The sequence below is a fragment of the Pelophylax lessonae genome, assembly GCF_965119305.1.
Source record: "Pelophylax lessonae genome assembly, chromosome: 1".
In the NCBI taxonomy this organism is placed as follows: Eukaryota; Metazoa; Chordata; class Amphibia; order Anura; family Ranidae; genus Pelophylax; species Pelophylax lessonae.
Window position 1 is genome coordinate 312,000,263 of NC_138768.1, and position 21,490 is coordinate 312,021,752.

The window sequence follows — 21,490 nt, forward strand, 5'->3', positions numbered from 1 at the left end:
TGAACACAGCTGTTAACATTCTGCAGAGATCACAGGAAATGTACGTATCCTTAACTCTGTTGGCTTCCTGGAACTCTGCTGAACCCATCCTCCAAGGGCACAAGGGGCATGACTGCTGGGGGCAGCATTTTCCAGTCACTTTATAACCACCTCACTGCTTTAAACAAAAGGCAGTTTTTACAATTTGTTTAACCACTTGCCGGCTGACCACCACAGTTTTACTGCGGCAGGCTGGCTCGGCTGCACAAACAGACGTAGAACTACGTCGGTCGCGCGCGTGGTGCTTGAGGGCGAGTGCGCGCTTCTGCCCCTACTAGGCAGCGGGGATGCCACCCAGGATCGCTCTTGTAAACACAGCTGACCATTCTTCTCTCTGAAATGCTCGCAAAGCACCTGTGATCCTTCTATATAGGATCACAGGTCTCTATGGTCATTTCACAAGCCCCCCACAGTTAGTAAACACTCCCCTAGGCTCACATTTAACCCTTGGATCACTCACTAGGATAACCCCCTCCCTGCCAGTGTCAATACAGTAACAGTACATAATTTTAGCACTGATTACTGTAGTAATGTCACTGGTCCCCCCAAAAGTGTCAAAAAGGTTAGTTAAGGGTCCGATCTGTCCGTTCCTCTTAAAATCGCTGATCGCCGCCATTACTAGTAAATAAATAAAAATGACCTAAATCTTTCCCCTGGTTTGTAGACACGATAACTTTTGTACAAACCAATCAAAATACGCTTACTGCTTTTTTTTTTTTTAACCAAAAATATGTAGCAGAATACAAGGATGAAAACATTTGATTTTTTAATTTTTTTTGGGGGGGGGGATGTTTTATATAGCAGAATAAGAAAAATATATATATTTTCAGAATTGTCGCATAAAAATCGCAGAGGTGATCAAATACCTCCAAAATAAAGCTCTATTTGTGGGGGGGGGGGAGGGCATCAATTTTATTTTGGTACAGCATCGCACAACTGCGCAATTTTCCGTTAAAGTAACACAGTGCCGAATCGCAAAAAAATGGCCTGGTCATTAACCACTTTACCACCGGAGGATTTTGCTGTCTTACGTCCAGGCCACTTTTTGCAATTCGGCACTGTGCGACTTTAACTGACAATTGCGCAGTCGTGCGACGCCGTACCCAAGCTAAATTTACGTCCTTTTTTTCCCACAAACAGAGCTTTCTTTTGGTGGTATTTGATCACCTGTGCGATTTTTACTTTTTGCGCTATAAACAAAAAAAAGAGCGTAAATTTTGAAAAAATAACAATATTTTTCACATATTTTTTTTTTATATGAAATTCCCCCCAAAAAAATGTAAAAATCAAATTTTTTTTTAACTTTTTGGCCGATTTGTTTTCTGCTACCTATGTTTGGTAAAAAAAATCACAATAAGCATATTTTGATTGGCTTGCGCAAAAGTTATTGCGTTTACTAAGGGAAAGATTTCTGTCATTTTTGGTGTTTTTTTTTTTTTTCAAACGAGTAATGGCGGCGATCTGCAATTTTTTTTTTTTTTTTTTTTTTTTTTTTTTTTGCGGGACTGCGACATTGCTGCGGACAGATCGGACCCTTGACTGACATTTTTGACACTTTTGGGGGTACCAGTGACATTACTACAGTAATCAGTGTTATAAATATGCACTGTTACTGTAAAAATGACACTGGAAGGGAAGGGGTTAATCTTATTGGAGAGGGAGGGGTTAATGTATGCCTGGTGCTTACTAACGTGTGTGGGGGGAGGTGACTGAGTGACACAGGGACAGATCGCAGGTTCAGCTATGCTGAACCCTGCAATCTGTCACGGTCTGTCACTTAGGAGATCCGCCCGCTTTGTTTACACAAGCGGGCGGATCTCCAGACTCGATTCCCCGACGATCGGGGAAGAGCAGCGGAGATAGCCTCTGCTCCTCCCCTGGCCCGACTCCCGCTGTGAATGAATACAGCGGGAGCGAGCCTCCGGCGGCGCGCGTGCGCCGCCCACAAGGGGAGGAGTCCAGCGACGTAGGTATACGTCGCCAGGACGGGAACTAACCACTTTGCCGCAGTAGAGCTCCAGTGAGCGGTCGGCAAGTGGTTAACCACTTCCCGACCACCCGCCGCCTACTTACTGCGGCTGGGTGGCTCTCCTGCGCAAACCGACGTAGATCTACGTCAGGGGCGCGCTCCCGCCCCCACTCAGCAGCGGGGAAGCAGATGCATGTGTCAGGCGGCTCCGATTGCCGCCTTACACCCGTGATCGTTCCCCGTTGAGAGAGGACGGTCTGCGTTTGTGAACACAGCTGACCGTCCTCCCTGAAATTATCACAGAGATCACGTGATCCTTCTATATAGGATCACATGTCTCTATGGTCATCTCAGAAGCCACGCCCCCCCCACAGTTAGAATCACTCCCCTAGGGTCACATTTAACCCCTTGATCACCTATACTGTTAACCCCTTCCCTGCCAGTGTCATTATTACAGTAACAGTGCATATTTTTTAAAACTGCCACTCCTTTTTTGTGATTCTGAGTTTGTTTCCTCCACCAAGGTGTTGAGCAGCACCTGGCCTTGGGTACCATCAAGGGCCAGGTTCGGCCATTGGCAGTTTGCTTCTTTGTCCTTTGGCTTTCTGTGGTTTGCACCTTTGTTCAGGGGGTTTGCCACTTGGCTCCCTCAACACTGTCTCCATTGCCCTAGTGGGATCTCAACTTGGTGCTGTTGGTTTTCAGTAGCCGCCGTTGGAAAATATTTGTGAGATTTCTCTGCTTACATTGTCCCAGAAGGTAGCCTTCTTGGTGGCTTTTTTTCCTGCACCGAGGGTGTCGGAGCTGGCAGCTGTCTTGTTCACCTTTCTTGGTGGTTCACGGAGATAGAGTGGTGCTTCCTCTCTGCCAGTTTCCTTCTTAAGATCGTCTCTGGTTTCCATTTTAAATAAAAGCATTGTGTTGCTTTCCTTGTGTTCTAAGGCAAAGCATCCTAAAGATTGCTTTACATTCTTTTGATGTGGTTCGGGCAATCCGGGGGTACCTAGCGGTGACTGAGTCGCTCTAAAAAATTGGATTCCCTGGTTGTCCTTATGGATGGTTGCCGTAAGGGGCTGGCTGCGCCTGCTGTGACCATTTCCAATGGATCAGGCAGACGGGGGGTACAGGCCTATTGTATTAAAGGTCAGGATCCTCCATTTTCCTTTTAAGGCGCGTTCTACGAGGGCGCTTAGTGCCTCTTGGGCCTTCCGTCATCTGGCGTTAGTGGTGCAGGTTTTCAGGCGACCACCTGGTCATTCGTGCACACTTTCACAAAATTATATAGGGTAAATATGTTGGCATCTGTTTATGCCGCCTTTGGCTGCAAGGTTTTGCAGGCCGCTGTTGGAGAGGATTTGTCCTCTTTGAGGGTGTAACTTTTTGCTAGGTCAGCTAAAGTTGTTTCATTGTTGAGCTCCTGTTTTACCTGGTTGGCAACCTTTAGCCTTTGGGACGTATGTTTATTGGTGTGTTTTTTCCACCCCTCATATTGACACTGCTTTGGGACGTCCCAGGGGTCAAAGAAGATATGGAGCTGTTTATTGATAATGTATGTGTGCTGCGCAAAACTATAGATCGCTGTGATATGCTTAAAAACTATCTCACCTGAGCAATAAGCGTGATCAATTAGATATATTGTATGTTGTAGTTCTATTGTGACTTATGTAATGAAAAATTTCTTATATAGGTGTCGGTTTTATCTCCCTAAGAGAAGATCAATAACTACAGTGAAACTGATCAATAATATAACATAAACCCAAAAGTTGGCTCTGGAATGTGGCCAAATATAACAATAGTACATAAATTATAACAAAGTGTGAACACAATTATATATTGTCCAATTCCACATGCAATATGTCCGTGCTAAACAAACTGTAAGGGGAAAATAACTGTTTAATTATTAGTGTCCATATTAAAGAGTGCTCCTAATGTGATGGGGGGGGTTCTCACAGCCGCACTCAAGCTCCAACGTATGGCCCCTCCCCTACGCGTGTCGACACAGGGCTCTGCGTGTCCTCATTAAGGGGATGTCCGTCCATGAACAAGAGAGAAACTGGATTTTTGTCCTACCGTAAAATCCTTTTCTCTGATGTCCATTGACGGACACAGCACTCGCCACTCTGAGTTGGGGGTTATGGTCTTCTGACACTGCTTGTTACAAAACTGAAGAGCTAGAGCAGAAAGTGGGAGTATATGCCCTGGGACTGCCCTATGGGAGTAGTGAAAATCTTTTCCGCCTAGTGTAATACTCCTAATGAGAGCAGCATAACCCAAGGGTCAAAGAAGATATGGAGATGTGTCCATCAATGAACATCAGAGAAAAGGATTTTACAGTAAGACAAAAATCCATTTATTTCCGGCATTGTTTTATGGCAGTTGTTCTAGAAGATGCTTGCCTGCATATTTCTCTACACCAGAACTCTCTCAGTATTATCACCAGCTGGCAGTTCTTTGGTAAGGGATAGTTCTATACTTTCACCTGTCCCTCTGTGCGAACTGCTTTTGGATGTCCCCAAGTTGCTTAACATCATCAAGCTGTGTCCTTTAATTGGGAATAGAGAAACTCCTGTTTTTCTGTAGGAGGACAGGTATACTTGTTAGTTTAATATATGTGCTGTCTCCATTTTATTTTTTTCCCCTTTTGTCATCATTTATCTCTTACATTTTAAAAACTATAGATTACACTAGAAATGTATTCATATCCATTTATGCATTCCAACGGTTGGAATCCACTGCACCCAGATGTCTGGACTGACAGCTGGCTCAGCCTCTCAGCGATCCGCTAAGAGCCCGAGCCAGCTGCTCCCCTCCACAGCTCAGTGTTCCAGTGAGCATGGGATGTGGGGGGAGGGGTGTGTATAGTGGTGTGAGGTAGATGGCGCTGCCTAACGTTATAAATAATAATGGTGCACAATCGGGTATAGCAAAGCACTTAAGAAAAAATATAAATATCACACTATATCATAACCAGGGATAAAATATTCAATAAATAAACACGTGAAAGTGCCAAACTAATGCAAATAGTGATATATTGCAAGAATAACGGAATATGGGGGTGCAGTGTACCAATATAAATATATGAGACAGGTACAATAAATAACTGAATAAATAGTAACAGAGGGCACGTAAGTGCAATGTACAATGAGGTAGTGGGATAATAAATAAATATCAATTAACAAATCAATAAATGATTAAATAGTGCAAAAGAGATCTCCACTGGAAATATAAATTTATATCCAAAGTGCAAAGTGATCTCCACTAGTAATAATAGGTGCAATATCAATTTGGCTGAAAATAAAGTGACTAATGCTGTGGGGACCAAGTGCAAATAACTATAGCTAAAACTAGAGGAATAGTAAGTGACTATCGTGATAAATTCAATTATGGCTGAAAGTCCATCAGGTGATAATTGGTGTTGGTTCCAAAAGTCAGATAGGTCTTGGGGTGATCCGCTCCAGATGTGCAGGTGAGGAAACAAAATGTTCCCCTCTCAGTAAAGCCCACACTCACCAGAACACTGTACACTACAGGGGTGGAAGGCGTTGTACCCTCCTGGGGTGTAATCCTATTTAGGCAGAGCGCACTACGGTCAGTGTTTCAAGTCATCTAGTTGGAACATCACTCCAGGACAGGAACACAATCAGATGATAATACTCAATGTGGCTCCAAGGGGCGTCAGTACAGGATCGGTAGGGGGATCCAGACCATAGATGAAAGGAGAGCCTCACATAGTGAAGTATTATTTTAACAAACACTTTATTAGGTAAATGAAAAGGTACTCACAATATAACAATGGTAAACGAGCGTATAGAAAAACGGGACTGCAGCAATCCTAGGTGTGTAGCGAGGCTTCCGGAACGCAGTGCGCTTCAAACACCGGAAGTGTGTCCCAAACCACGATGTACTTGTATGAAAAAGTATTGTGTTCCCATTGTTTTGCTTCCTTTGTGGTCTTCATGCCAGTCCCTCTGCTTTTCTAATAAAAACTGACCACACTAAGCAAAAGAGCATACCATGGTCAGTTCTCTGTGCTAGGAACTCAGCCTGCTCTCCTCTAATGATCAGACTTTTTTTGGCAACTTTACCTTTGGTAGAAGCCAGTTAGTTTAGAATTGTGTTAAGACACCCATAAGAAATGCATTGAAGCATAAGGAGAAGATGCAAACCATGCAAATAGTGATTTAGTGTGTTAAACTCCAGACCTCAGCTTTGCATGAGAAGAATGCGAAACACTGTTGTTCTCATGAAATCCACTTTTCTCTTTTTGTAGAAGGAATACTTTAAGCAGTATGAAGTGGGTCTACAGAATTTGTGCAACTCATATCAAAATAGAGCTGATCTCCGTGCTAAAGCCAGCGAAGAGGTCCAGCGTAACACAGAAAATAAGTTAAAAGAATCTGAAGAGAAACTACAGAGATTAAGAACAAACATTGTGTCACTGCTACAGAAAGTTCAAGAGGTAAGATGCATCCTTTCCATAAATAACCACTATTGTTAGATCTGCCTAGTGTTCCATAATGTTGGTTTAAAATAGAAGCATTATCTAATAGATCTATTTCTGCAAGGGGGGTCCATTCCTGGACTTTTGTCTTGAAATGCAGTCTGGTTTCAAAATGGAAACTAAAAGTAATTTAATTTCAGGCATAATGAGAAAAGGCCCAGACCTCTCGAAGTCTAATATGTACACAATTGTTTAAGGACTAATATGCCAGCACTGTTTCAAAACATACATATAAGGGCTTATGCACACCGGACCTTTTCACAGCTGCTGTTAGGGGTGTCTGACGTGCTCTCCATATTAACCTATGTGTCCATGCACACACAAACTTTCAGAGGCGTTTTGGAGGCATAAGCCTTTAGGGGCAGTAGGAAAAAACGACAGCCTGTGCATCCAGGAGCAGAGGCTGTAGAGCTGTAAAAATGAAAAATGCCAAAAAAAACCCTGCTAAAGGCTGTAACAAGTTTTTAGCCGCTTTTGGCATTTTTAGCCATTTTTACATTATAGGGAGTGTTTTTATTGTAAAAACGCTAACGCCAAAAAACACGCATAAACACTAGTCAAAAACGTGGCTAAAAGCCCATTTTTACAGCTACAGCTACATTTCCCTGGCAGCAGTGCTGGCATTTAATTGTCCTGTGTGTATTATTATTATTATAGTATTTATATAGCGTCGACAGTTTACGCAGCGCTTTACAACTTGAGGGTAGACTACACTTTAATACAGTAGGAATCAGAGGACCCTGCTACATGAGGCCTAATCGTTTTTACTTTAGTGCTGTAATAGTGATCTGGGCTTATACAACCTTTTAACCCTTTGTTCCTTTTTTTTTTTTTTTTTTATAGGATATTGATATAAATACAGACGATGAGCTGGATGCTTACATAGAAGACCTAATAGCAAGAGGGGACTGATAAAATAGTGGCTAAGCTACCTTTATTGAGGAACAGAAGAATAAGCTGCTTCCCCCCCCCTCTCCAGTGGGAGTGCCAAAGGGGTCCAGCCCAAGTTCCTGGGCAGACGTGTATTATGACGTCACCGTTTTCTTATGTTTTCATGGTTTTTACATACCAGGCATGTGCTTTTCTTAAAGTTTTAAACATTGTAGTTCATTTCTTTGTTTATAAATATTTATTTTTTACTGAAAAACAAAGCACTATGAGTGGTTTATAAAACCTTCTTACAAAAAAAATGACTCTGCCTGTTGATTTAGAGTAAATCAGTAACTTTACAAGTCTTTATAAATAAATTCTTCACAGCAAATTTTCCAAAATACTTGTACTTTTTTCATTACAAATAAAATCCTTGTGTGCTAGTCAGCTGACTGCATAGGCAAGGTCTCTCAAAATCTTTCTAACAGAAGCATTTTTAGATACTGGCGTCATCTGAATATACCGCAGTTGTCCTTAACCACTTCTGGACCGAAGGTTTTACCCCCTTAATGACCAGGCCATTTTTTACGATACGGCACTGCATTTCTTTGCCTGACAATTGCGCGGTCGTGCGATACTCTACCCAAATAAAATTGATGTCCCTTTTTTTTCCCCACAAATAGAGCTTTCTTTTGGTGGTATTTGATCACCTCTGCATTTATTTTTTGCGCTATAAACAAAAAAAGAGCGACAATTCTGGGGAAAAAAAAACTATTTTTTACTTTCTGCTATAAAACACAGCCCATAAAAAAAATAAAATTTTTTCATTGTTTTTTCACCAATTTAAGCCAATATGTATTCTGCTACATATTTTTGGTAAAAAAAATCCCACTAAGTGTATATTGATTGGTTTGCGCAAAAGTTATTGCATCTACAAACTAGGGGATAGATTTAGGTCATTTTTATTTTTTTATTTATTTTTTACTAGTAATGGCGATCAGCGATTCTTAGCAGGAATGCAACATTGCGGAACACAGATCAGACACCTAACTGATATTTTTGAGGGGACAAGTGACGTTACCACAGTAATCAGTGCTAAAAATACGCACTGTTACTGTACTAATAACACTGGCAGGGAAGGGGTTTACACCAGTGGCATTTAAAGAGTTAAGTGTGTCGCTAGGGGGTGCTTTCTAACTGTGTGGTGGATGGACTCACTAGATGAACATAGAGATCTATGTTCCTGAATAGCAGGAACAGAGAGGATACCTGTGTTCATCTGTGACAGAACGGCGGTCCTGTCTATATGGGGAGCGATTACAGGTGGCCAGCGAACATCACATCTGCCAGACCCGCTGATTGGCGCCCCCCCCCCCCCCTCCACCTGCTATTACATGAAACGACTTACAGGTATGTCCTTATGTGTAACAGAGCCAAACTGCCACAGTATAAGTGCGCTGTCTGGTCAGAAAGTGGTTAACATACTGTTCTGGCAGATCAGGGGTTACAAGGGGTATGGGGCAATTTGTTTGAGACTGTTTTTACATTGGCGAGTCATGAGGTCAGAGCCAGTACGATAACTTATAATTCTGGCTGGTCACAGAGTGAAGAGGCAGCAGGTGCCTAGCCTGTGTGAACAAAAAAGTAAATCAACACAGCCAGTGACATACATGATACTGTACAGGAACCAGAATTGACACGATTGTGCTTTACAGAGTCCCACAAGTAGATGCTGGCCCTGGATAATGCCCACAGAGAAAAGCCTCTGGTTTTCTGGTGTGGATAAAGAGAGAGAAACACTTTGTCAGGAGGAGCAGTGTGATGGTCTTATGTTATTTATACATTTGATGCTGTATTTGCTGTCATTTTAGTAGCACAGGGTTTGCTAATTATTATGCAGGATTTATATTGTTCCAACAGATTGTACAGCTATTCATAAAGTAAAGGGAGACAGTACAGTTACAATACCATTCATTATTACTATTTGCTGCAGTAGGTAAAATACTCTTTCTCTGTCGCTCATTGACAGACGTAGTCCTCCTTGATTAATATCAACTCGGGTTATACTGCCCTCTACAGGAGTAGGACTAGACAGGAAAGAAAGTGTTCTGGCCACACCTTAGGGGCAGTCCCAAAGGGTATATCCTCTCTCTCTCTCTCTGCTACAGCAAGTCAGTTTTTTTCTGTCTAGTTAGGAGTAAGGACCTAAGTTCCTTGCTGGGATCTTTGGTCCTGGCAAGATTTTTTATAAATACTTTTTTAGGCAGCTTTTCTTCTCCAGTGTTCCTGTGAGATCTTCAAGCAAGTACGCTGAAACTGGGCGACGGGCTGGATGTTGAGATCCAGTGGTCACCCCAGTTCAGCCTACGAGCGCGTGCAGGCCATAGCTCCGTGCTGGGTCGGCCGCGACATAGTCCCACTGGACGGGGACTGACCCTGCGAGTTAAACGTCTCGCCTGGACGCCAATGACCAACAGAGTCACGGCGTCCGTATTGGTCGACAGCCCCCCCACCCCGGTGGAGAGGGGTTCTGTCAGGAGTTGGCGCCCGCCTGGTTCCGGTATGGTGAGTAGAATGTTCCCCCTCTCCCCCTGTCGGGTTTGTTGGTGGACGCGGGCCCCTCTCTGGGACGGTCCGACACTGTTTCTGGGTCTCCCCTCTATCCTATAACAGGTCACAGATCCCCCAATTTGAGTGTGATTTTTGTGAATAGAAACCAGGAGGCTTGGTTTGGGAGCTGACTATCTAAAGTCACTATATGACTGTAAGGGTGACTGAAGTCAGTGGCAGATTACTATTGAGGTATAGAGGTATCCTACCTGTCTAGTGTGTACACAGGCCGATGCCTATGCCTGAGTTACTGCAGCCACAGATCGCCATCCCTCCAGAAAGTCGGTCACTTCCACAGGCCACACAGCCTCCCGCAGGCCGAGGCACTTCCGCAGGCCGCACAGGCCGAATGCACACATCCCGCAGGCCGCTGCTGGCTTGCAAGCCGCCGCTATCCTACACAGGCCGCCGCCATTTTCCTGCAGATCGCACGAGGCCGCCATATTGGCGTAGCCTCGTGTCTCCAGCATGGGGGCGGCCATGTTTGAGGTGACCAAACACCTCATGGAGTAATTGGGAGGCACCGGAAGGCTTGTAAAGGGGCGGAGCCGCCTCCTTGGCCCAGGGAAAGCAAGCCAAAGACTTCCTGTCTGTAACAGACAGTGCTGGAAGCAGGTTGATAAGAAACTTCTGTGCATCAGGTGAGCCTTGGGGTCTCTCTCTCTTTCTGAGGGGTCCAAGCAGGTAGACTGAGGGGTGCTACTGCGCTGGGGGACTAAGTTAAAAAAAAAAAAATTTTTTTTTTTTCTTGCAATTAATTTTTTTTTGTGTTTGCTGGCAAGTGTCTTGTTACATGAACCCTGCCACACATGTATCCCCACCTGATCCCCTCAGGGTGGCCGCAGGACCCTCCAGTACCCCACTTGTGATGATGCATTATCAGCAGTTTTGGAGTCTTTGGTATCCCGGGTGGAGGTAGCCTGTCAGGGATGGGGGTCAAGAAGAGCGACCCCCGCCTACCCCTATGTCATCTGATACCTCAGATACGGATTCTGAGCTGGTCATTGCAGTCCCTTTTCTGGGGTTGTTGTCTCAGGTACGGTCTCCTCAGACAGTAAGGAGGACGCTTCGGCCTCCGCCATAGCACAAGAAGCGTTGGTGGAAGCACTAGTTGTGTCTGTCCGGGAAACCTTAAATCTTGAGGTTACACCGGCAGAGGTAGCTGAGACTCATATTCCTTTTTTGGGCAAGCCTACCAAAATGGTGAAGGGTTTCCCTTGCCCAAATAGGGTCGTCCGTAAATGAGCCCTGCTAATTCCAAACGCATTGCTAGGCGCTATCATTTTGAGGAATCCCTCATTTCAAAGAGGGACGGAACCACCAATAGTGGACTCACCGATTTCCAGACTAAATAAAGCCACTGTTATCCCATTGGATTGACAGAATGGGCCCCACCCATCTCTAGGGTGGGGGGACGTCTTCACCGGTTTCCGGATCCAGGGCTTTCCAGAATCCCGGATAAAGGGGTTCGCAAGGTCATATGGTCGGGATACAAGATCGAGTTTCGATCACTTCCATCGGTGCGATTCTTCCCTTCCAATATTCGACATCCCCGGGTCGCTTAAAAAGCTTTGCGGGGGACAGCTTGATACAACAAGCAGTGGTAGTTCCCATTCCTTGGAGGAGTTCTAGTCGAACTTGTTCACAATGCCCAGGAAAAAGGGCTAGGTGCGTCCAATTCTGGTCTTGGAAGAGATGGAGTCCATCCATACAGTGGTGGCCTCCCTGCATCAGGGGGATTTCCTGGCGTCCAGAGACATTTAGGATGCCTATCCTCATATCCCCATCTTCGCAGGACATCAGCATTTTCGTTGCTTTTCCCAAAGATCATCCCTGGTTCCCACCTGGAGACTGAACTATCTGGGCCTAATTTTGGATACATCCTTGGCAAGAGTGTTTCTCCATGCGGAGAAACTCCAGAAGATTCAGTCAATGATTCGGATGTTGCTGTCTGTCAGCTGGCTGGGATTGATGGTCGCCTCCTTAGAGGCAGTACCGTTTGCCCAGTCTCATACCCGAATTCTCCAAAGAGGAGATTCTTCTCATATGGAATCGGAATCCCGATTCCCTGGACAATCGGATCCGATTGAGTGAGCGGACCAGGGAGGCTCTGGTCTGGTGGCTTCGGTCTCCGATGCTCAGCCAGGGGAAGTCATTTCTTCTGATAAATTCCAGGTTACCGATAAATGTGTTGGAACTGAGAGCGATCAGACTTTGTCTGATTTACTGGACCGAGCAGCTCCAGGGCAGCCCGGTTCGGATCCAATCGGACTATGCCACGGTCATGACTTATGTCGATCACCAAGGGGCACCAAGAGTGCCCTGGTGGCCATAGAAGTGGCCAACATTCTTATTGGGGGGTGGACAGGCAGATTATTTCAGCCGTCAGATTCTGGATCAAGAGGAATAGTCTCTTCATCCAAAGGTATTTCACCAGCTGTCCCTTCATTGGGGCACCCCGGATATGGATCTGTTGGTAGGTGGCTCAACAGGGCTCGCACCCGCGATCCTCTAGCGGACGCAGCCTCTCAAATTTTTGCTGAGATTTCTCCGCAGGATAGAGGTGGAGGGAACTCCAGTTATCCTGGAAATTCCGAGCTGGCCTCGTCAAGCCGGGTACGCCGACTTGGACAGGCTAGTCGCGGACGCTCCTTGGAGACTTCCTCTCAGGGAGGATCTGCGGTCTCAAGGACCGATCTTCCATCGTGCTTTACAGTCGCTGGTTTTAATGGCCTGGCTATTGAGACCCAGGTACTGAAGGACAGAGGGTCGTCCGCTTCAGTTATTCCTACTCTAATTAAAGCAAGGAAAGCGACTTCCAGCAAAGTCTATTATCGCACATGGAAGACTTATATCGCGTGGTGTGAATCTTTGGAATTTTCCCCACGTACCTATTCGGTGACCCGAATCTTGGCTTTTCTGCAAAAGGGGGTTGAGCAGAAACTATCCTTGAGCACTATCAAGGGTCAGGTTTCAGCATTAGCAATCTTCTTTCAGAAGCCTTGGGCTACTCATTCCTTGGTGTCCAGGGGGTGCGGCACTTGGCTCCGCCAGTGCGCGCGCCCTTACCGCCCTGGGATCTTAATTTGGTGTTTGTCGGTTCTTCAGAAAACCTCCCTTTGAAAATAGCAGGGAGATTCCCTTGCTTACATTATCCCAGAAGGTGGCCTTCTTGGTGGCTATCACTTCTGCACGCAGGGTGTCAGAACTGGCTGCATTATCATGCCATTCCCCATATCTAGTGGCTCATAGGGATAAGGTAGTTCTTCATCCGAAGCCATCCTTTCTTCCTAAGGTGGTTTCAGATTTTCATCTGAATGAAGATATTGTGCTACCTTCCTTGTGTCCTAAGCCCAATCATCCTCAGGAATATGCGTTGCATTCTTTGGATGTGGTTCGGGCAATCAGGGTTTACCTGAAGACTACGGAATCGTTCCGTAAGACGGATTCACTTTTTGTGATCACGGATGGCCCCAGTAAGGGGTTGCCTGCATCTGCCGCGACTATCTCCAAATGGATTAGACAGACGGTGGTACAGGCTTATTCTATTAAGGGTCGGAATCCTCCATTCCCTGTTAAGGCGCACTCCACTCGAGCGCTCAGTACTTCCTGGGCCAACCGCCATCAGGCGTCAGTGGTCCAGGTGTGCAAGGCGACTACCTGGTCGTCGGTTCATACCTTTACAAAATTTTATAAAGTTGATGTGATGGCATCGACGGATGCCTCATTTGGCTGCAAGGTTTTGCAGGCCGCAATTTGAGGAGACCGGTGGTCTACCTTGAGGGGTTTTTTTTCCGTTGGAATTTCAGTTGAGTCTCATCGTGTGATTGATGAGCCTTTAAAACTTCCAGTTGGCACCGGTTGGGCCTTCTAGATTGGATTTTGATTTCCATTTTCCCACCCCTCATTTATGGCACTGCTTTGGGACGTCCTGAGTTGATATTAATCAAGGACTACGTCTGTCAATGAGCGACAGAGAAAAATGGATTTTTGTAAAATCTTACCGTAAAATCCTTTTCTCTTAAGCTCATTGACAGACGTAGTACCCGCCCCTCTGTTTTTGAGTTGGGTTAAATTCTCTAAACACTGCTTTGTGACATAACTGATTTGCTGTAGCAGGAAGTGAGAGGATATACCCTCTGGGACTGCCCCTAGGGTGTGGCCAGAACGTTTTCTTTCCTGTCTAGTCCTACTCCTGTAGAGGGCAGTATAACCCGAGTTGATATTAATCAAGGAGGACTACGTCTGTCAATGAGCTTAAGAGAAAAGGATTTTACGGTAAGATTTTACAAAAATCCATTTTTAATAAAGTAATTGGCAACTTTTACTACACTATGGGGAGACCTTTTTATAGCTTTCCGTTTCATGGGCAAGACAAATCTCTCATCATGAATATGAGAGTCTTACAGGCACCTTACCCTGATTATTGCCAAAGCACTGGGACATGAACTTCGTGAGTCCCTAGTGGGCAGGAAGAGTTGGAGGACCAGCAATTGGAGATACATGTCTATATGCTTGCTTACAAGCAAGTTGAGGTGAGAGTACAGTGGTGACATGGAGGTAGTTGTCGAAGCACAGTGGGATATTGTTTATTGGAGGAAGGAGGACTGATGCTGAAATATATGTTCATGAGAGACTGGATAATAAATATTACAGACTTTACAATTTTTGATGCATGAGGATATATGCATAATTAGTGTGCACTGTTGACATTCAAGAATATTTATTTTATTCATGTAAATTGATATGTCACATGAGTTATTGTGTTGGGAATAAGGACACACACAGAACTATAACAGCAGTGCAGCACCACTTGACTTCCTCTAAATCTGCTAGTACATCTAACACTCCCTCCTTGACTATTACGCTGTCTGAAGGTGCCCCTTCATCCAAAATGTCATACATGCAAATGCACACAGTGCAATGTGGGAAAAAAAACATGGACTTTAAAGGCAGATAAAAAAAATAGAATACATTTTTTTTTTTTTTTAAATAACGCCACTTTTATTAAAAAGAAAACTGGGCACAAGGGCCCTAATTCTAGATAAAACACATATAACAGTTATAGAATATCACCAGCTGTACATTATACAGCAGTATTCATATAAACAGTACCTAATTAGTATCAAGTACATCCCAGGTACTGCCAGAGAATACTAAGGTCAGTCCGAAGGAGTTACTATGATGCATCCCAACACGTTTCGGAATTATATTCCTTCTTCAGGGGAGACCCTGGGTACTTTTTTCTTTCTAGAATACAAATATACATTATCACAATATATTTGAACACTTTAGCTTCATAAAGTATACTGTCAAGGTATAATGTAGGCTGTTTTTAATATGTACAATGAATGAATGTACAAAATATAAACATACAATCAAATGGATCAATCGATGGATCCCAAATGGACATGGCTGGAGTGCAAATCCCCCAATGGACAAGCAAGTGGACACCCAAGGTGGGCCACCATGTAGCCACATAGACCACCTACAGAAGACAAACGGCACCAGCAATAAAGATAATACTGTCTATAAATAAATATAATAATCTCTCGACTGTTCTCTGGCAGTACCTGGGATGTACATGATACTAATTGGGTAAAGTTTATATAAATACTGCTATATAATTTACATCTGGTTATATTCTTTAACTATTATGTGTTTTATCTGGAATTGGGGTCCTTGTTCCCAGTTCTCGTTTTATATTTTTATACTAATAAAAGTGGCATTATTGCTTTTTTTTTTTTTTTTTTTTTTTTTACCTTTTAAAGTCAATGGTGTGGTGTTCCATATTTCACTTTGTGCATTTGCATGTATATTTGGATGCTGGCAGCTCAACACACTCTATCCCAGAACATAGCAAGAAAATTAGCCAAAATGGGATCACTCTAATTCAGGTGGTGTGTGGTTACTGGCCAGATCACTGGGGGGGGGGGGGGGGGTAGGACAAAAAACAAAACAAAGGCAGCCACCCACATTTAATGATTGGTAAGCTTCTATATATATTTTTTTTTGGGGGGGGGGGGGGTTGAATACGGTTTTAAAGCCACAAAGTGCTCTGAACTGAGTGCTTCTAGTTTCTCACACATGCCACATGTCTGTGAACATGAAACTTTATTCAGGATGCAATCAAGGCTAGTAGTGAACTTAAGTAGTAATCACAGAAAATTTTACAAAAAAAAAATCTTTGGATGTATTAAACTAAAGTTGTGATAAACCACTTGCCCCCATGGTCTAAAGCAGTGGTCTTCAACTCCGGTCCTCGGGGCCCACTAACAGGCCAGATTTTAAGTATTACCTTGGGGAGATGCAGACTAGAGTACTGCAATCACTGAGCAGCAAATGATATCACCTGTGATGTATTTCAGTTATCTTGCAAACCTGGCCTGTTAGTGGGCCCTGAGGACCACTGGTCTAAAGCACAACATTTGATGTGATTCTCTGCCATGGACATGCTAAGCTCACAGGGGAACCTTCCAATGTTATATAGTTGGGTACTAGTCAAGTCTGTCTAGATACAAGCTCAGTGGTGCACCTACAAGGTATATGAGCACATGCATTATGTCATTGACATGCTTAATATATGTGGCCTTCTGCCAGATTGACTATACTACAGATGAAACATTGCCAGAGACGTGCTAAACACATTGGATTCCCTGCCAAGAACAAGGTAAACCTACTGGGCATACAGCCAGGAGAATGATGGGAGCATAGGATTCTCTGACACATACATGCTAATCACACCGGGCACCCATAAGCAATATATAGAGTACACATCACTCTTGCCCTTTGATATATAAAGAACAGACATAACAGTACACTCAAACATATGCTATTGTGAACACTGCCAAGGATATACTGAGCACAAGAGACAATTTGCCAGAGACCATGTGTAACAGCCGGGGACTTGAGGGACATGATAAACATGCTGGACACATGGGATTCTCTGCCAGGAAAATGCTACTCACAGTTGGCACCCTTTCAGCAGCATTATGATGTGATACATTGCATTGCTGATTGCAAAATAAAACAAGCAATGTTCCAGAAAACTATGGAGCATAATAAGCACTCTGTCAGGAACAAGTTGAGTACGTTGGTCCCCCTGCCAGATAATTAACAAGCAAACAGGACAGCGGCTTCGCACGTGGTGAACAAATGTGGCACACTCACAGAAGTATGCTGGCACATAGGACATCCTGCAAAGGATTTAATGAGCAGATGGAACATCCTGCCAGGGTTACAAAAAGCACTGAGGAAAGTGCTGAACCAGGGTCCTCTGCCAGGGAGCTACTAACCACATGGCATACTCTGCCAAGGATGTGAAGAGTACAGAGAAATGGGGATACTTGGCACTATGCCAGAGACATGCTTCCCCCACCACCAACATAAATCAATAGGACACGCCATACATACAGAGTACAGGAAGCATTGGTAATGTTATGCTTTATACACTGCATGCTCTGCCAGTAAAATGATGAGAACAATAGATGCTATGGCAGGAATACATTGGATATCTTCAAGAGACTTTCAGAGTTTTCTGAACTTTCTACCAGTGAAATTCAGAGCATACTAAGCTCTCCTGCAGGGGCATGCTGACTATATCTGCAAAGAATAGAATGAGCACTGGCACGAAGTGGCGGCTGGTGCTCAAAATTTTTTGGGGGGCGCAAACAGAAAAATGTAATAGGCATTGCTTTGCGGCAAAAAAACGCTGTAAAAAATTGCGTGACTTTGAGGTTGCAAAAGTGTGAAAGGGGCCTTCAGTAATTAAGGTATAGTGTGCCCCCTTTCAATGCAGAGAGACCAGCGTGCCCCCTTTCAATGCAGAGAGACCAGCGTGCCCCCTTTCAATGCACAGTGACCGGCGTGCCCCCTTTCAATGCACAGTGACCAGCGTGCCCCCTTTCAATGCACAGTGACCAGCGTACATGCTCCCTTTCAATGTAGTGACCAGCGTATATGCCCCCTTTTAATGCAGTGACCAGCGTACATGCCCCTTTCAATGCAATGACTAGTGTACATGCCCCCTTTCAATGTAGCGACCAGCATACATGCCACTTTAAATGCACAGACCAGCGTGCATGTGCGTGCCCCCTTCAACGCAGTGTGCCCCCCGACCAGTGCACTTACCTGGAGCCCTGGAGCAGTCCCGGCGTCGGCTTCTCTTCAGTCCCCCGGCAGCGCGTCTCCACGAGTCTTCCCGCTCCCTCCTCCTCGGCCAATGGCATGGGGTTTTCCTTGCGGCCAATCAGGAAGCGCGTATCGAATGCGCTCCCTGATTGGCCAGGAGGAGGATCCGTGTGACAATAACGAATTTTCATTCGCTATTGTCTCACAATGGGTGGGCTCGGGACGTACTGCTCTGCGCCCCGGGTCCACCCTTTGCATCGCCCTATTAGAGCCTCTGACTCTAATCAGGTGATGCCAAAAAAAAAAAGCCCCATTGAACTCCATGCGTCTGGCGCCCCTGCATGTAGATTAGGGGCCGGATGCATGGATAGGGGGGGCGGCGCCCCGGCGCCCCCAACGAACCGGCCGGCCGCCACTGCTGGCACGCACATGCTAAACGCATGGGAATAGCTACAAGAGTTTCTGTTGTCTGCAATAGACATGTTCACCACATTGGGAACTACACTAGGGAAATACTGACCACGTCAAAAACAATGCCAGGGACATGTATTAAGACATACAGTTGCATCTCATAAATTTAGAATATCATCAAAAAGTTAATTTATTTCAGTAATTCAATTAAAAAAACTGAAACTCATATTTTCTATAGATGCGTTACACAGAAAGTGATATATTTCAAGTATTTCTTTCTTTTAATTTTGATGATTAAGGGTCACAGCTAGTTAAAACCCAAAATTCAGTATCTCAGAAAATTAGAATATTACATAAGACAGACCAATAAAAAATTGATTTTTATTACAGAAATGTTGACTTAATGAAAAGTATGTCCATGTACAGTATAGTATGCACTCAATACTTGGTCGGGGCTCCTTTTGCATAAATTACTGCTTCAATGTGATGTGGCATGGGGGCGAACAGTCTGTGGCACTGCTGAGGTGTTATGGAAGCCCAAGATGCTTTAAAATTGGTTTTGAGCTCTTCTGCATTGCAAAGTCCAGCTGGAAAATGAAATCAGCATCTTCATAAAGCTGGCCAGCAGAGGGAAGCATGAAGTACTCCAGAAATTCCTGGTAGAGGGCTGCGCTGACTTTGGACTTGATAAAACACAGTGGACAAACACCAGCTCATATTTTATGTAGACCAACACCAGATGGCATGGCTCCCCAAATCATCAGGGACTGTGGAAAAATGTGCATTTCATTTGGAAATCAGGGTCCCAGAGTCTGGAGGAAGAGTGGAGAGGCACAGAATCCAAGTTGCATGAAGTCCAGGGTGAAGTTTCCACAGTCCGTGATGATTTGGGGAGCCATGTCATCTACTGGTGTTGGTCCACTGTGTTTTATCAAGTCCAGTCAGAGAAGGACTTTAGCAGAAAATTCTAGAACACTTCATGCTTCCCTCTGCTGACCAGCTTTATTGAGATGCTGATTTCATTTTCCAGCAGGACTTGACACCTGCCCACACTGCCCAAAGTACCAATACCTGGTTTAATGATCATGGTATCACTCTGCTTGATTAGCCAGAAAACTCGCCTGACCGATACCCCATAGAGCAGGGATATGCAAACTGTGGCCCTCCAGATGTTGCAAAACTACAAGTCCCATGAGGCATAGAAAGACTGTTAGCCACAAGCATGACACCCAGAGGAAGAGGCACGATGGGACTTGTAGTTTTGCAATAGCTGGAGGGCCACAGTTTGCATATCCCTGCCATAGAGAATCTGTGGGGTATTGTCAAGAGGAAGATAAGAGAAACCAGACCCAACAATGCAGATGAGTTGAAGGCTGGGTTTCCATACCACCTCAGCAGTGTCACAGGCTGATCGCCTCCATGCCACGCTGTATTGATGCAGTAATTCATTCATGCATACTATACTGTACATGGACATACTTTTCAGTAAGCCAACGTTTCTGTATTAAAAATCCCTTCTCTCTTTCGTTCATTGACAGACACAGCTCCATAGCTTTTGTGACCGACGGACTGGATATCCTAGATTCTTATGGTCTTCCCAGTCTGGCCAGCGAGCGCAACCCGACCTTAGCTCCGCGCTGGGTTAGCCGCAGTATAGCCCCACTGGACGAGGGCTGGCCAGCGAGTGAAACGTCTCGCGAGGACGCATAGCCCTGGTCACGATCCTAGTCATGATCTGAGTCCCAGCGTTCCTCTGACCCACAGCACCCCCATGCCAAGATGGTGGGTGGTCTGTCTGGAGTGGTGCACATGGTGCAGTAAATAGTGTCCCCCCGCCCCTCTGGAGGCCCCTCGAGGAGGACGTGGGCCCCTCCCTGGGTTGGTCGGGCCCCCCCTCCCGAGTGCCCTTCCTTCCCCTTTTACGCTCCCCCTAGATATCAGGGTCCCTCTGCGGACCACCCCCCATTCACCCATATCTAGCTCCTCCGGGGCGGCCATGACTGATTTTCATGGTGGGAATGTGGACGGGTGCTGGGAGCGAGGGCGAGCCGCCGGCAGCACAAACTCATTTTTGGGGGAGATGGTCCTGGTATGGGCCTCCCTTGCTGTTCAACTTTACCTGGTAGTCCTTGGAGGGTCCTGGGAGCCGCATGCAGCCGCCATTCTGTTGTGGATGGCTGCTATATCTATCGGCGGCCATGTTTGTGTAGTCCGGCGGTCATTTTCCTGTAGTTTCCCATTACAGTCTAGCTGCACTCATGTTTCTGGAGATTATGGGGAGGCTATTCTGTGGTGGGCCTCTAGTGGCAGTTCTATGAACTTCCTCTCTGATCACCGCACGGCCTGCAACCTGACACCATCCACATCTGTGAAGTGGGTGGTGAGTCGCTGCAGTGGTTATTTTGCCTCTATCTTGCTGCTATAGCGATTTGGGACTTGTAATACCGCTGATGCAGCGGTGGGTTGGTATTTTTTTTTTCACAGCAATTTTACTGGCGGTTCCAGGTTAGCCCCATAGAGCCCCTGGAGCATGTGTCACCACCTGCCCCCCTCTCTGAGGCACTGGGGTCCCAGGCCCCCTTGTCTGCTATAACGGCGGTCCTGCAGACACTGTCTAAAGTAGATTTGACCCTCCAAAATAGGATGAGTAAAAGGTATCCTCTGCCTTCACCTGCACCCTGTGCCTCCTCAGGTTCTGAGGTGGATTTGGCCACCAGGACACGAGTCACCATACTGGGTCTGCGTCCACGCACCCTGAGTGTTCTGATAGTAAGGCTGATTCCTCTTCCACTACAATCGTGCATGAAAAGGGATGGGGGATGCATTGATTGTATAGGTGCGGGAAACTTTAAAATTGGAGGACGGAACTACTACTGCATCAGCTACGACGGTGCAGTTTGGTACCCGCAGAACCTCCAAGGCAGCAAAGGTTTCCCCTTTCCTGCCTATTTCGAAAACAT

The 21,490-nt window shown here is 45.3% G+C and overlaps 1 protein-coding gene across 3 annotated transcripts in view; it reads left to right on the forward strand.

Moving 5' to 3' along the window:
* MORC2 (MORC family CW-type zinc finger 2) overlaps window positions 1-7,899 on the forward strand; it is a 204,927-nt gene extending 197,028 nt beyond the window's left edge. For 2 of the 3 annotated variants that reach the window (XM_082266818.1, XM_082266819.1), the window contains exons 25-26: window positions 6,279-6,467; window positions 7,353-7,898. In XM_082266818.1, the coding sequence (XP_082122944.1) occupies window positions 6,279-6,467; window positions 7,353-7,421 (258 nt within the window). In that variant the 3' untranslated portion in view covers window positions 7,422-7,898. Of the gene's footprint in view, window positions 1-6,278; window positions 6,468-7,352 lie in introns of all 3 variants that reach the window. The other variant, XM_082266820.1, reaches the window with a different exon arrangement.
* Window positions 7,900-21,490: the final 13,591 nt, after the last annotated feature.